Source organism: Cervus elaphus, chromosome 1, assembly GCF_910594005.1.
Source record: "Cervus elaphus chromosome 1, mCerEla1.1, whole genome shotgun sequence".
NCBI classification, from domain to species: domain Eukaryota; kingdom Metazoa; phylum Chordata; class Mammalia; order Artiodactyla; family Cervidae; genus Cervus; species Cervus elaphus.
The window spans coordinates 38,334,535-38,351,490 of NC_057815.1; the positions used below are offsets into that span (position 1 = coordinate 38,334,535).

Here is a 16,956-nt window from a genome sequence, read left to right on the forward strand (position 1 = left end):
AAACTGAGAGGAGGCTGTCTGGGAAAGAGCACAGAGCTTGGAACCAGAAGGTGCAGGGGCACATCCCACTCACTCAGCTTACTGAAGGGGCTGAACTTTATTTTCAAAAATCTATAGAGCGGGATGCCATATTACCTGCCAATAAACTCACACTGAGTATTAAATAAATCACATCCCATGTGAAAAAGGGTCTAGCACACTTTCTGACATGTAGAAATCATTCAGTTGTTTGGTGAATCAGAGAAATGGGAGGTTTCAGACATTGGTGTTTTTTTTTTTTTTTCTCAAATCTAACAGCACAGGGCCCAGAACATTCATTTGTTTAGTGAACATTTACTGAATGTGTGTGTGTGTGTGTTTTCAGTCCCTGAGTCATGTCCAACTCTGTGACCCCATGGACTATAGCCCGCCAGTCTCCTCTGTCCATTGGGTTCTCCCGCCAAGAATACTGGGGTGGGTTGCCATTTCCTTTAGGGGATCTTCCCGAATCCAGGCTCAAACCCATGTTTCCTGCATTGGCAGGTGATTCTTTATCACTAGCTACTAATCAGTTCAGTTCAGTCGCTCAGTCATGTCTGACTCTTTGTGACCCCATGGACTGCAGCACACCAGGCTTCCCTGTCCATCACCAACTCCCAGGGCTTGCTCAAACTCACGTCCATCGAGTCGATGATGCCATCCAACCATCCCATCCTCTGTCATAAAATAGGCATTATTTTTGACTCCATGAGGGATTAAAAATTACCATTCTCACCCTCAAACGGTCCATAGTCTGATGGGGGAAGCAGCCCTGTCATATCCTGTTTCTCTCCAGGAAGGATGGGAATAGATTTTGTGTTCATTATAGACACATCCTATGACCATCCCAGAGAAGCTTGGTATAGGAAAATGGCAGTGGCTCTCACTGTAATTTTATGAGACTTAAATTCCCAGCTATAAGATTTCTCTCACAGCCCAGTGGTTAAGAATCCACCAGCCAATGCAGGAGACACAGGTTTGTTTCCTTGCCTAGGAAGATCCCACATGCCCCAGGGCAACTGAGCCCCTGCACCACGACCAGTGAGCCTGCGCTCTAGAGCCCGGACACTGCAACTAACGAAGCTCACTCAGCCTAGAACCTGTGCTCCACTATGAGAGAAGCCACCGCAGTGAGAAGCCCACACACCGCGGCTGGAGAGTAGTCCCCACTCGCTGCAAGCCTGCGGGCAGCAACGAAAAAAAATTAAATTAGCACAGCCAAAAAATTAATTAATTAATTTTTTTTTTAATTTTTTTTTCCAGTGGGTTTTGTCATACATTGATATGAATCAGCCATGGATTTACATGTATTCCCAATCCCGATCCCCCCTCCCACCTCCCTCTCCACCCGATTCCTCTGGGTCTTCCCAGTGCACCAGGCCGGAGCACTTGTCTCATGCATCCCACCTGGGCTGGTGATCTGTTTCACCATAGATAGTATACATGCTGTTCTTTTGAAATATCCCACCCTCACATTCTCCCACAAAGTTCAAAAGTCTGTTCTGTATTTCTGTGTCTCTTTTTCTGTTTTGCATATAGGGTTATCGTTATCACCTTTCTAAATTCCATATATATGTGTTAGTGTGCTGTAATGTTCTTTATCTTTCTGGCTTACTTCACTCTGTATAATGGGCTCCAGCTTCATCCATCTCATTAGGACTGGTTCAAATGAATTCTTTTTAATGGCTGAGTAATATTCCATGGTGTATATGTACCACAGCTTCCTTATCCATTCATCTGCTGATGGGCATCTAGGTTGCTTCCATGTCCTGGCTATTATAAACAGTGCTGCGATGAACATTGGGGTGCACGTGTCTCTTTCAGATCTGGTTTCCTCAGTGTGTATGCCCAGAAGTGGGATTGCTGGGTCATATGGCAGTTCTATTTCCAGTTTTTTAAGAAATCTCCACACTGTGTTCCATAGCGGCTGTACTAGTTTGCATTCCCACCAACAGTGTAAGAGGGTTCCCTTTTCTCCACACCCTCTCCAGCATTTATTGCTTGTAGACTTTTGGATAGAAGCCATCCTGACTGGCATGTAATGGTACCTCATTGTGGTTTTGATTTCTCTAATAATGAGTGATGTTGAGCATCTTTTCATGTGTTTGTTAGCCATCTGTATGTCTTCTTTGGAGAAATGTCTGTTTAGTTCTTTGGCCCATTTTTTGATTGGGTCATTTATTTTTCTGGAATTGAGCTGCAGGAGTTGCTTGTATATTTTTGAGATTAATCCTTTGTCTGTTTCTTCATTTGCTATTATTTTCTCCCAATCTGAGGGCTGTCTTTTTAAAAAAAGAAAAAAAAAAACAATTTCTGGCTACCAGACCTGCTCCACAGCTCTCTGCCCAGCCATGCTGCACGCCCTGGTGGATCTCTGCAGTTGCCCCACTTCACAGCTACTTTTGCTCCTGGAGGCTGTACTGTGGCCTGCAGAGATGGGAGTCCTGGTCCCCCTGCCCGCTATTCTGTTTATCTTTCCATTTCTCCCCACCCCAAGGAGCCTCCACCCATGGGCCGTGCTCCTAAGAGGACGCCACAGGTCCACCCAGCTTCCTCTCCCCTCATGTTCCAACCACACTGCTGGCCCTGGGCCCCTTCAGGCCTACAGGTAGGAGCAGCTCACCCCGTCCCCCAGTCCCTGGGGTATGCCCTCCTCCGGTGATTTCTTTATGTCCCGCCCACATCTTGTCAAGCCCACCTCAACTTTCCTAGTTTCATTGTGCTATTTGTCCTAGCCAGTCTCTGACACACACACAAGTACTAAAGTGCGTGCATTCCAAATAAGAAGAGAGATTAAACCAAAACCAGTGTAACATTTTGCAAAGTGGTTTAAGAAGAAAGATTCTGGGTGTGAGACCTGATTTTTAAAACAGTTTCTCACTCTCCAGCTATGTGACTTTGGACAAGTCAGTTAGTCTTTAGGATCCTCTGTCTCCTGGTTAAAATGGAGGTTATAATACTCAGCCCCCAGAGTTGCTGTGAGGACTAAATAAGACAAATCATATGAAACACTTAGTCCAGTGCCTGGCACACAGTAGGTGCTAAATAAATGATGGCTTCTCCTTCTTATAATTATGAATAATATTATCAATATTAGTTATACAGAAAAGCTTAAAGGATTTCCCCCCTATTTTCTAAACCACAAAATAACCTCCTATTTCTAAACGACATAGAGGGACTTCCCTGATGGGCCAGTGGTCAAGAATCTGCCTTGTAATGTAGGGGACACAGGTTCAGTCCCTGGTGGAGGAACTAAGATCCCACATGCCTTGGAGTGACTAAGCTCATGCACCCCAACTACTGAACCCATGCTCTCCGGAACCAGTGGGCTGCAAATACTGACCCTACACACCACAACTAGAGACTTTGTGTGCTACAATGGAAGATCACGCATGATGTAACGAAGATCACACGTGCTGCAGCTAAGACCCGACATGGCTAAATAAATAAGTTTTTAAAAAATAAAAATAAATTAGGTAGACTTTTCATATTATGTAAAAATGCTGGGATGGCAGTGTTCTTGGCTAGTCCATTGGCTTGGACCCACTTGTCAACTGACTGCTTGTCCCTGCCCAGGTGGTGATTCGCAGGCATCCTCTGGTCTATGTGGTGAGCCTGCTGATCCCCAGCATCTTCCTGATGCTCGTGGACCTGGGCAGCTTCTACCTCCCGCCCACCTGCCAAGCCAGGATTCTGTTCAAGACCAGCGTGCTGGTGGGCTACACCGTCTTCAGGGTCAACATGTCTGATGAGGTGCCAAGGAGCGCAGGGAGCACCCCTCTGATTGGTGAGCAGCCCCGGGGTCACCAGGCCTTTTAAAAAATTATTCATTTATTTTTCACTGTGCTGGATGTTCATTGCTGAGCATGGGCTTTCTTTAGTTGAGGGGAGCAGGGGCTACTCTCCAGCTGCAGGGCATAGGCTCCAGGCTGGTGGGTTCAGTAGCTGCAGCGCTGGGCTTAGTTGCCCCATGGCATGTAGGATCATCCCGGACCAGGGATCGAACCCGTGTCCGCTGCGTTAGCAGGTGGATTCTTAACCACTGGACCACCAGGGAAGTCCGGGGGCCCGTCTGGCATTACTTCTGTCCAAGATCTGATGTTGCCTTTCAGACAGGGAAGCAAGGGGCCCAGAGACTCCTGCTGACCCCACCGCCTCCATCTCCTTCCCTCAGGGGTCTTCTTCACGGTCTGCATGGCCTTCTTGGTTCTCAGCTTATCTAAGTCCATCCTGCTGGTCAAATTCCTCTATGATGAGCGGTGCAGCCAGCAAGAGCAGACCCTCCTGTGTCTTCGAGGGGACACAGATACTGACCAGCCTCGAATGGATCCTGGGGCCCAGCTTGCTGGGGTAACAGGTTTGTGAGAAGCCTTGAAGTCTCTGTTTGTCTCGCTTGATCACTCAGCCCCAGTGCCCACAGGTGGAGCAGTAGGCCATGCATTGCTGTGTGAAAAAATGGAAACATCTGCTTCTTAGCCTCTGCCCTGCATTTTACATCAACTCTCTGGAGACAAGACCGTCTTCTGCTGTCCCCTTAGCTAGTTTTATTTACCAGTTTGGAGCCACTGACCTCAGAATAGCAGAATGCCTGCATACACACATGCACGCACACACACATGTGCAAATAGTTTGTATACATTTGAGTTCCAGTTGCCAAATGTGCAGAAATATACAGGTCATCTCAGTGTTCCCTTTGGCAGCACTTACACTAAAATTGGAGTGATACAAAGGTGAGTATGGCCCCTGGGCAAGGATGACATGCAAAGTCCTGAAGTGGTACATATTTTTACTGTGTTTTTTAAAATTATTTATTTTTAAGGGGAATAATTGCTTTACAATGTTGTGTTGGTTTCTGCCATACAACAATGTGAATCAGCCATTAGTATACATATGTCCCCTCCCTCCTGAACCTCCCTCCCACCTCCCACCCCATCCCACCCCTCTAGGTTGTCACAGAGCACCAGGTTGAGCTCCCTGTTATATAACAACTTCCCATTAACTTTACTGTATTCTTGAAAGTCAACAAGACACTTTATTTCAAAAGTTCTTATCACAAGAACAAAAATATATAACTGTGTGAGGTGATGGGTGTTACCTAGGCTTATCATGATTATCATCTCACAATATATACAAATATTGAATCATTATGTTGTATGCTAGAAACTAATGATACATATCAATTATACCTCAATTTAAAGAAGAACCATTCCTGCCCTAAAGCTCTAAGTCAACGAGGGCTGTGCTATCTCAGAAAAATCACCCAGAAGGATGTAACCTAGACCCATCACCCTACTTGCCATGTTCTCCGGGGTTCCTTCAGCACAGCCTTGCCTCCCCTCAGTGGGTAGGGAGAGAATCCCCAATCTTCCGGCCCACTGGCCACGTTTGCCCACAGCCTTCCTTGAAGGATAAGGCCATTGGCTTCGATGGGAAGGCAGGGGGAGCCATGGTGTCCCCTGGCTCACCTACGGTGTCTTCCTCTCGCGCAGAGTCCCCTGTCTGTCAAGAGTGCCAGGCCCCGTCCGGGTCCCTGAAGGAAGTCTGGTCCCAGCTTCGATCCATCAGCAGCTACTTCCAAACCCAGGACCAGGTGGACCAACAGGAGCTTGGGTGGCTGGCCCTCCTGGAGCGCTTTGACCGCCTGCTCTTCCAGAGCTACCTTGTGGTGCTGGGGCTCTATGCCGTCACCCTATGCTCCCTTTGGGTGTCCTGGAGTGGTTAGTGAAGACCAGGTTTGCTAGTGTCCATCCATGTGCTCTCCTGGCACTTGGGGAAGGCTGAACATTTTTCTGGGAGATATTGGAAGGAGAGGAACGGTGAGTTAAAAAGCTCTCCAGCCTCTGTTTCTTCTTTTCACTTACCCCAGAACACACATCATCTAATGAGCTGTTGAATGACCCAGGAGTAATACGCTCATGATGAAAATGCATAAACAGTGTGAGGTATCCAGGGAAAAGTAAGCCTGCCTTCTTACCCAGTTCACTGCCCAGAAAGAACCACCATTAGCAACCTCTTTCAGAAAATTTCTAAACACATACAAACATATGTGTATGTTTAAACTGGTTTTTAAAAGGTGTTCAGAACACACTCCATCTCCCAGTCCTGTCATGGTTACTTATTCAGTTAGTCATTCAGTGAAACTTGTATTGAGTGGCCATGAAGCCCCAGGCATTATGTTAGGCATACCAGAGAATACAGAACAAGTCAATTTCAGATCATTCTTCACTTGACTTGCTTCCTGAAGAACCTTGTTCCAACCAGAACACAGAGGTCTGTATCCTGGAGCCACGTCTGTCTCCTGGGGCTCTGGTTCCCACCATCCCAGGGGAGCCCGTCTCCCCTGTGCCTTCTCAGCAGTGCATTCCTATTGGAAGGGGTCCAGACCCAGCACATCTCATAAACACACACCATGCGTGAGGTGCTGAGCTGGGGGAACAAGCTTAATGCATGGCCCTTGGGAGTTTCAAGGAGTTTGTAATCTGCTATCCTCGCATTAGTCTGCTCTGTCATAGCAAAATACCACAGACCTGTGGGGGCTTGCTGCTGCTGCTAAGTCATGTCAGTCATGTCAGACTCTGTGCGACCCCATAGACAGCAACCCACCAGGCTCCCATCCCTGGGATTCTCCAGGCAAGAACACTGGAGTGGGTTGCCATTTCCTTCTCCAGTGCATGAAAGTGAAAGATGAAAGTGAAGTCGCTCAGTCGTGTCTGACTCTTTGCAACCCATCTACTGGGCTCCTCCGTCTGTGGGATTTCCCAGGCAAGAGTACTGGAGTGGGTTGCCATTGCCTTCTCCATGTGGGGGCTTAAACAGATGGATTTTCTCATACTTCTGGAGGCTAGAAGTCCAAGGTTGAGTTGTTGACAGGGTTAGTGTCTTCTGAGGCCTCTTCCTGTGCTTGTAGATGGCTGCCTTCTCCCTGGGTTCTCATATGATCTTTCTTCTGTGTGTGCACATGTGTGTCCAACTTTCCTCTTCTTCTAAGGACACTAGTCATATTGGAGTGGACCACCATAATGAACTCATTTAATCCTAACTACTTCTTTAAAAGCCCTTTTTTCTATATGCATTCCCACTAGTGAGGTGCTGGGAATTAGAACTTCAACACATGGATCTGAGTGAGACACAGTTCAGCCCATAACCCTCACTTGACTGTGGAAACTTGCCAGGTCCATAATCCAGAGGGTATTCTGGCAGGCTAGAAACCCAAACAAGATCTGCAGTTGGATGAAAGTGAAAGAAGAGAGTGAAAAAGTTGGCTTAAGGCTCAACATTCAGAAAACTAAGATCATGGCATCCAGTTCCATCACTTCATGGCAGATAGATGGGGAAACAGTGGAAACAGTGGCTGACTTTATTTTTCTGGGCTCCAAAATCACTGCAGATGGCAATCACAGCAATGAAATTAGAAGACGCTTACTCCTTGGAAGGAAAGTTATGACCAACCTAGATAGCATATTAAAAGACAGAGACATTACTTTGCCAACAAAGGTCTGTCTAGTCAAGGCTATGATTTTTCCAGTGGTCATGTATGGATGTGAGAGTTGGACTATAAAGAAAGAGTGCCAAAGAATTGATGCTTTTAAACTGTGGTGGTGGAGAAGACTCTTGAGAGTCCCTTGGACTGCAAGGAGATCCAACCAGTCCATCCTAAAGGAGATCAGTCCTGGGTGTTCATTGGAAGGACTGATGCTGAAGCTGAAACTCCGATACTTTGGCCACCTCGTGGGAAGAGTTGACTCATTGGAAAAGACCCTGATGCTGGGAGGGATTGGGGGCAGGAGGAGAAGGGGACGACAGAGGATGAGATGCTGGATGGCATCACCGACTCGATGGACATGGGTTTGTGTGGACTCCCGGAGTTGGTGATGGACGTGAGGCCTGGCGTGCTGTGGTTCATGGGGTCACAGGGAGTCAGACACAACTGAGCGACTGAACTGAACTGAAGAGACCCAAGCAAGAATTGCAGATGGAGTCTCAAGTTGGTCTTCTAGCAGGATTCTCTCAGCTTCTGGGGAGGTTGGTCTTTCTCTATAAGGCTTTCAAGTGACCGGATGAAGCCCACCCACATTCAGAAGGTTAATCTGTTTTACTCCAAGTCTACTGGTTTAAAACTTTAAACATCTAAGAAACACCTTCAAAGAAACATCAAGAATAATCTTTGACCAAATATCCATGGCCCAGCTAAGGTGACACTTAAAATTAGCCATCGGAGTCTCGATGGCCCCTTAGCTTCCTGTCTGTGCCCACAGCCACTTGTCTATATAGAAGAGCCCTGATCACCGTGCACTTGGGTAACTAACCAAATTCTGGTTCATTCTCCTCAGTAGTCAATTCTGGATTGATGAACCAATCTTATGCCATTTCCTATGACCTCGTAACCTGAGGACTAAGATTAGAATTCAAGCCTTCCACGATGTTTGACTTTCTTAATTTCTCATTGCTTTCTTAAAAAAGAAAAAAATTATTATTTTTTGGCCACATTGCATGGCATGTGGGATCTTTGCTCCCCAACTAGGGATCAAACACAGGCCCATTGCAGTGGATGCATGGAGTCTTAATCACTGGACAGCCAGTCCCTCCTGTTGTTTTCTACTACAGAGTCTTCAATCTAGCCAAGCCAGCCTGCCTGCCAGTCTCCTCAGGAAAGGGTTTACTGCCACCTAAGCCTGTACTTCTAGTCTTCTGTTTCATCTATCTGTATGTCCCTGTGTGAAGACGTTGTTCAAACTCCAGCCTCCTTCTCCCATCCTTCCCACCTGATTGCCCCATGATTTCGGTCCCCTCTCTTTTAACTTTAGACATACCTGATCAAATTGCCAACATCCACTGGATCATCAAAAAAGCAAGAGAGTTTCAGAAAAACATCTATTTCTGCTTTATTGACTATGCCAAAGCCTTTGCCTGTGTGGATCACAACAAACTGGAAAATTCTGAAAGAGATGGGAATACCAGACCACCTGACCTGCCTCTTGAGAAACCTATATGCAGGTCAGGAAGCAACAGTTAGAACTGGACATGGAACAACAGACTGTTCCAAATAGGAAAAGGAGAACATCAAAGCTGTATATTGTCACCCTGCTTATTTAACTTATATGCAGAGTACATCATGAGAAACGCTGGGCTGGAAGAACAAGCTGGAATCAAGATTGCCGGAAGAAATATCAATAACCTCAGATATGCAGATGACACCACCCTTATGGCAGAAAGTGAAAAGGAACTAAAGAGCCTCTTGATGAAAGTGAAAGAGGAGAGTGAAAAAGGCTTAAAGCTCAACATTCAGAAAACTAAGATCATGGCATCTGGTCCCATCACTTTATGGGAAATAGATTGGGAAACAGTGGAAACAGTGTCAGACTTTATTTTGGGGGGCTCCAAAATCACTGCAGATGGTGATTGCAGCCATGAAATTAAAAGACGCTTACTCCTTGGAAGGAAAGTTATGACCAATCTAGATAGCAGAATGAGAGGGTGGGATGTTTTTGAGAGAACAGTATCGAAACATGTATATTATCAAGGGTGAAACAGATCACCAGCCCAGGTTGGATGCACGAGACAAGTGCTCAGGGCTGGTGCACTGGGAAGACCCAGAGGGATGGGGTGGGGAGGGAGGCAGGAGGGGGGATCGGGATGGGAAATACATGTAAATCCATGACTGATGCATGTCAATGTATGGCAAAAACCACTACAATATTGTAAAGTAATTAGCCTTCAACTAATAAAAATAAATGGAAAAAAAATTAAAAAAAAAAAAAAAACCCAGAGACATTACTTTGGCAACAAAGGTCCGTGTCTGGTCAAAGCTATGGTTTTTCCAGTGGTCATGTATGAATGTGAGAGTTGGACTACAAAGAAAGCTGAGCACCGAAGAATTGATGCTTTTGAACTGTGATGTTGGAGAAGACTCTTGAGAGTCCCTTGGACTGCAAGGAGATCCAACCAGTCCATCCTAAAGGGGATCAGTCCTGGGTGTTCATTGGAAGGCCTGATGTTGAGGCTGAAACTCCAATACTTTGGCCACCTCATACAAAGAGCTGACTCATTTGAAAAGACCCTGACGCTGGGAGGGATTGGGAGCAGGAGGAGAAGGGGACGACAGAGGATGAGATGGTTGGGTGGCATCACTGACTCAATGGACATGAGTTTGAGTAAACTCTGGGATTTGGTGATGGACAGGGAGGTCTGGCATGCTGTGATTCATGGGGTCGCAAAGAATCAGACATGACTGAGCGACTGAACTGAACCGAACTGAATCTCATCCTCCTCTCCTTGGATATTTCATGGCCGTGTGTGTGTGTGTGCACGGGCGCACGCATGCATCACTTGTCAGATCAGTCACACACTCCTAGAACAGAAATCTTGTTTTCTATTTCTAACTCATTCCCATCTTGGCCCAGGTCCATACAGAATTTTTTTTCATGGTAATTCTGCCTTAGCTATTGCAGAGATACACACTCTAGCTCACCGCTGATGGTGGACAGATTTCTAGTGTGTTTCCACAAGTCTGAGGGACTGAGTCTGCCAAGGGTCAGACACTCAGGTCTTCAGCATCCCTCTCTCAGAACAGCCCTAGGAGCTGGTGGGTAGAACACAGAGGGCTGAGAGACAAGCATGACTCCCAACACTGCTTACAGAGGACCTTGTTTTGCTTGGAACTTTTTCCAGCACTGAAATTGCCTTTAAAAAAAAATCTGCCCCTCCATCCCCCCGAAGAAAGAGAATTTAAATTCAAACAGCCTTTACCTTCCTCCTCCCTCTCTCATTACCTCCCAGTTAGTGCTCAACGCCAATTGTCCATGAAATTCCACTGCTGCTGTTAATGAAATGAGGAGCAGAAGAAGTTTGTGAACAGGAAGTGTCCATGCAAACCTCCACCTGTTTCTCTCCTCGATTCCTACTTCCTATTCCTGGCCTCCTCTGCCTTGACCTGCTCAGTTAGCCTCTAAATTGATCCCTAATCTCTCTTCACTTTCTCGGTTATTAGAGGAGGCAAAGGCTTGCAGTAAGTCCCCACTACAAGGTCTCCATCCTTTCCACCTCTGTCTTGGAGAAAGCACCTGACTTTGCTCCTGGCTCCATCACTACCTAGCCAGGGGACCTTGAGACTGACCTCTCAGAGCTTCAACCTGCTCTGTTTGACATCAGGACTGCGTATATTTATTCTGCCCATGTCACAGAACTTTGAGGATGAGAATGAAGCAATGTACTTAAGCACACTTTGAAAAATAAGTCATGTATTTATTATGAAATAAAAAGGCCTGCCTGCTATCAGCAGATGGATTCCAATCTTGACTCTTTGGCGTGAGGTTCTCTTCTAGCAGTCTCTATCAGAATACAGTTATAGGCTGGATTCCACAGAAGTGCCCTTGTTCCAGAATCCAAAGGCCAAGGGCTGAAGCCACTATATGCCTCCTTGTGGAGAACTTGGGTTGGGGAGGCTACCCAAGGGACTTCCCATTTCATTTCCCACGAAGTTCGCCTTGGCTTCCCCTGCCCAGGGAATAGCTGCCAGGTTCTCAAGTTCAGCCTCTAAGAAGCAGCCCTTTGGGAGTGAAGCCTGGATGCTGAGTGCGGCCCCAGGGTGTGGATCTCCTCTGTCCAACTGCCAAGTGGCCCTGATCGCAACATGGCAGCCGGGGTCGCATTCTAAGCACTGGGTCAGGTCAGCATCCTGAAGCAATGCCATCGTCAGCAAGTGGCAGTCCAGCCCCCCTCCCGGAAGAGGGCCCCTCTGCGGTGGGAGGAAGACAGGGCACCAGCAGCCCTCACTTAGAAAGCATTGTCAGCTCAGCCTCTCCAAGGGTTTATCAGTTTCATGATTCCTGTTTCACAGAGGAAGGAAACTGAGGAACAGAGCAGAAATGGGGTTTTCCCAGCTGTGATTGCTCCTACCATCTGCTGTTTCCCAGAATCTCAAGTCTTTTCAGCACTCACCAAGAAATCACAGCTCCCACTCTTGGAGACTTCACTGATGTCTAGAATAAAGAGTTGGTGGAGCACAGCCCCTGGCTAGGCAGGCAGTCCTCTATTTGTCATTCTATCTCAGGAGAACTTCCAAGGGCTTCTGCTATGATCGCCCACAGCCTCTGCAGGGGTCTCACTTTCCCCCCAGGACACCCCCACCTCTCCCCCCCAGTTGTCCTACAGGAGAGGAGCCCTGTGGTTAAAGATGCTGAGCCCTTGGCCTCTTATATCTCCATGACTCAGCCAGTCTCCCAGGGGCCAGCTTGAAGCTGGATGGTTTGGACCCTCAAGTGAACCAAAGAGCGGCCCTGTGAGCCACCAGCAAAAGCTGCACCCGAAGGCATCAGCCCTCCCCTGGGTCCAGCCCTAAGGGCTCCCAGGCCCTCTCACTTCTCAGGGATCTAATTATACATCTAAAGGCAAGGTTAGTAAAAACGGGTGGGGTTTAAATATGTACCCTAGTCAGAGGTTCTTAGGGTCCAGAAAACTTCAGGTCTTCAGGTTTAAGGTAAAGGGTTTCTCTGCCGACTCCCAGATGGTGAGTGGTCACCCCAGGGCAGAGACCCAAGTTCCTGTGTCCCCTCCAAGAAGGCGATGCCTCTCTCCCTGCCACAGGGTCCATCCCAGGCTTCTCCCTGTCCCGTTCCCCGGCTCACACGCCATCTCAGCAGCCAGAAGCTCTCAGTCCTGAGTTATTCACCTGCAAGACAGTAAGCACTTCACAATTAGCTGAGCAGCAGCATGGAGGCTTTTATGAGCTGCCACACCCCCAGCGCACTCCGGTGTGCAGAATTGAAATGACCCACACCGGTGATTAGATTAGGGGCTGAAGCAGCCCAGCATGTCACTCCAGCCCCTCCCCATCCTATCAGGGTTGGGGAAGGGTGATGTAGTTAAGTTTGTGCTTCATTTAGCAGAGACCGTAAAGTAAAGTGGGGATTGTAGCCCGGCTTTCTGCTGGCCGGGAAGCAACTACTGGGCAGTGGGTGGGCTGGGTGGCAGGCAACAGACTCCAGAGCCGGGTTGGGGGAGCCCCTTACTCACCCCTTACCTCACCTTCCACTTCTCCCCGAGCCTAGCACCAGGATCCCAAGACCTGGGACCCACTTGAGCCTTATTGGGTTTTCAATCCTAACTGGTACCACAAGGGACAGACCTCAGGTAGATGACTGGGATCAGAGTCCACTTCCATCACCCTGCTCATCCTCTTTGGAGAGCTCCAGGCCAAGAACCAGGGACCGTGGGGCTGTGAGCCATTCTTTTTATCCCCCCGCCTCCCTGGTCAATCTTGTTTCTCTGCTCTTCCCCATATGCACCTCCCTGTCTATCTCTGCCCCAACTGCCTCCTCCTGGTGCTGTCTATCCCACCACGGGCTTTGGGGGCAGAAATGCTCATTTGTCCCACTGCAGCACAGTGACTCAGAACTGGCATAGCTTTGGTCTCGGTGCAAACCTCAGCATTAGCCAGAGGCTGCCTGGAGGGCTGTCTTGAGGCAGATTTTTGGACCACAGGCCAGCTCTGCAGGGAAGAACCACAGCTGTGCTGTGATCAATTAGTGATGTCTGCCACAGGCAAGAAAAGAGGAAGAGAACAAGCAGAGCTTACATTCTGCCACGTGCCAATCATTGTGCGGAGTGCTCAGTGGCTATTATTCTAGGACCTCTAGCACGTCAGTCCTGGGAGAGCAGGGGGGTCATTGTATTCACTGCTGTATTTTCAGTGCCTGACACTGGAAACACTCAATCACTGTCAAGATGTGTTGTGTGAATCCCACTGGGTTCAAATTCCAGCTCCATCACTTATTAGCTATGTGATTTTGGGCAAGCTGTGAAAGCTCTGGGCCTCACAGTTTTCTCTTCTATACAGTGTGATGAATATTACATCTAGGTTATAGAGTTATTATGAGAATTAAATTAGTTACTTCATTAAGATGCTTAGAAAAGTGTTTGACACAAGCTAAGGCCTTGATTAAATGATAGTTTTTATCCTTAGTATCCATATCGCCATTTTACAAGTAATTAATATCTCTGATTTCGGTGCCAGACACTTCTCTAAGTGCTCTCTCTCTCTGTAATCTCTTTAGATAGATAATATAAACATTAATAAACAGGAACCTCAATTAAAATAGGGAGGTCAGAAGCAGGAGTTCTCACACCCGAGATGACAGCAGAGTCCAACAGAAAGAAGAAAAAACATTCTCTTCTAGCCTGGCAAGAGCTCCACCAATCAAAAGCCACTCTGCTTGGACTTCTCAATTCCCGAAGTGAACTCTTTGCTTACTATAACCCCTGCAGCTTCCTTTTCCTCTCTGTAAAAGAGTTCTTTTCTCCTTGCTGCACGAGATTTGCACTCGCCATGGTTGTAGACCCCAGGTTGCAATTCTTTGCTGATCCTGAATAAACCCATCACTGCTGAAGAAGTAACTATCTATTTGTTTAAGGTCAACAATAGATAGGTAATACTGTGGTTATTACAAAGATTATACATATATATGAGATATCATGGTATATACAGCTGTCCCATGGTATCTGAAGAGGATTGGCTTCAGGACCCCTCCCTCATGGATACCAAAATCTGTAAATACTCAAGATTCTTATAGTCAGCCCTCCATATCTGCAGGTTCCATGCCCACAGAGACAGAAAGCTGACTGCATAATCCTCATAATAACTCTAGGATTATCATTCCCATTTCAGTGAAAGAAAACAGGCACAGAGAAGTTAAGCAGGTTGCCTAAAATCACCAAGCTAGCAAGTGACAAAGGAAAAGTGAATGTTAGTCACTCAGTCGCGTCCAACTCTGTTACTCCATGGATTATGGCCCACCAGGCTCCTTTGTCCATGGAATTCTCTAGGTAAGAATGCTGGAGTGGGTAGCCTTTCCCTTCTCCAGGGAATCTTCCCAACCCAGGGATCGCACCCAGCTCTTCTGTCCTGCGGGCTGATTCTTTATTGTCTGAGCCACCAGGGCAGCAAGCGACAAAGCTAGCATTCAAATCCAAGTTGGGTCCAGACTCTTGGGATCTCTGCTAAACACAGGCACACTGGCTCCAAAGCCTACATCCTTGACCATTAGTTTTCAAAAGAAGCTTAAACTTGCCAACATTATATATAATTAGAGGAGGGACCCAGCATTAGAAGATGGGAATTTGAATTCTAATTCTACCCCTCATGGGGTTTATGATTTGGGGTAAGAATCATCTCAAAATGTCAGTTTTTTTCTCATCTGCAAATTTTGAGAAAGAACTCTCTTGCTGAAGGGCTATGAGGACTGAGATAGGGTTTATGAAGTGCTGAGTTCAGTGCTGTGCATTAGAGGCATTGAGAATGACAGGAATTAATAAATATCCTCACCATCTTTCCAGAGGGTTGTTAGGCGAGCCCAGAGATCATATACATAAAAAGGCTGTGTAAACTCTAAAGGTTTCCTACTCAAAACGTGGTGCCCGGATCAGCAGCAGCAGGGGCATGGGGGAACCAGCTAGAAATACAAAATCCTAGGCTCTAAACTGGAATCTGAATTCTAACCAGATCCCAGACCATTCACTTGCACTTGACAGTTGGAGAAGCCTGGGTCGAAAGAATGATGAAGGCAAAGCGGGCCAGTCTGCGTTTTGGGAAGGAGACGCGCACAGGAGTCCCGGGAGCTGGGGCTTCTCGGGCGGTACAGTGTCACGTGGAGCCCGTTTTTGCTACCAGGACAGCTGGGCCCCCGGGCACCTGCCAATCATCGCGCTCCACTCGGTAATCTGCCCTCCCCACAATCAGAGCCGTGCAGCTGGGTGGCTGAATTATAGGCTGTGGGCAGATGGCGGAGATGGCTGTGTGTGTGCCGTCCAAAGAGAGAGGGGAGGGAAGCCCCTACCACTGCCCTCCCTCCCCTGACAGCAGACACCCTCCTTTTTGGAGAACCAGTCTGCCAGCCCCAGCCATCGGGCGCCCCCCTTTTCCTCCAGAGCACACTTGCCCTGGAGCAGACTCAGTGCAGCGAACTCCTGAGCCCTCCCGCCAGCCAGGTCGTGGTCACCGCGTCTCCATGCACCTCCATCGAGTGAATCCCTCCCCTCACAGGAGGGGCTTCCTCTAAGGGACTGGCCTTCCGACGCAGGTAGCAAGTTTGTTCACCCACATCCTTGCTCCCCAGAGTTTGGCGCATCAGAACATCAGGTGGCGGCACACTTGAGACGCGAGCTTCGGTGCTGGCTTGTAGCACAAGCCGGCACAGAGCATGCGCACTGGGAGTTCGGGATGAAGGCACGAATCTGCGCTCCAGTTTCCCCGGAAGCCCGCCAAGCTGCAGTGGGACCAGGGCTTTGCTGCCGCCCCTGATCAAAGCTCTGGGTATTGGGGCTGGGGAGCTGCAGAACCCCAGGTGAAAGGGTGCCCCATGCCACGGTCACCCCCTCATTGCCTGCCTTCCAGAGGTGCCAGTGCTGGGAGGAGGCACTTAAGTGGAGGCGGCGCTCTGTCTCCCCACCCGCATCTCGCGCCACCATGTCTCTGCCCCAGTCCCGGGAGAGATAAGAGCTCTCTTGTCTCCCAGACTTTCTCTGGCTTCAAACACCCATTCGGTTTTATGGGGCAATGTTTCCAGGGCTACAGGAGATGGCTCTGGGACTGCGATCCAGGCCTTTAGGGCTCCCAACAGCCTGCTGATCCTTTTGATCATTTGGCCTGTCTCCCCTACCGCCTCTGCCCTGTCGTCTATCAGCTGCCATCACATTCTCCCTGCTCCCTGAGCAGAGCTGAGGCTTTTAGCTGTGTAGGTCTGGGGTCACCCGTGCCACTTCTTTTGAACAGTAGAGGGTGTGTGTGTGTGTTTGAGGGGGAGGCCACTCAAATTGTGGATGGTGCCTGCAGCCATGAAATTAAAAGACGCTCCTTGGAAGAAAAGCTGTGACAAACCTTAAACAGTGTATTAAAAAGCAGAGACATTACTTTGCCTATAAAAGTCTGTGTAGTCAAAGCTGTGG

General features: G+C 48.0%; 1 protein-coding gene and 1 non-coding gene across 2 annotated transcripts in view; both read left to right on the top strand.

Moving 5' to 3' along the window:
- HTR3B (5-hydroxytryptamine receptor 3B) overlaps positions 1-16,038 on the top strand; it is a 50,876-nt gene extending 34,838 nt beyond the window's left edge. Inside the window, exons 7-11 of the mRNA XM_043914888.1 lie at positions 3,595-3,805; positions 4,193-4,375; positions 5,508-5,735; positions 12,601-12,695; positions 15,940-16,038. Coding sequence (XP_043770823.1) covers positions 3,595-3,805; positions 4,193-4,375; positions 5,508-5,735; positions 12,601-12,695; positions 15,940-16,038 — 816 coding nt within the window. The remainder of the gene's footprint in view (positions 1-3,594; positions 3,806-4,192; positions 4,376-5,507; positions 5,736-12,600; positions 12,696-15,939) is intronic.
- On the top strand, positions 4,703-4,806 carry LOC122703620. Its single transcript, XR_006343542.1, has one exon. It is a non-coding gene; the product is annotated as a U6 spliceosomal RNA (small nuclear RNA).
- Positions 16,039-16,956: the final 918 nt, after the last annotated feature.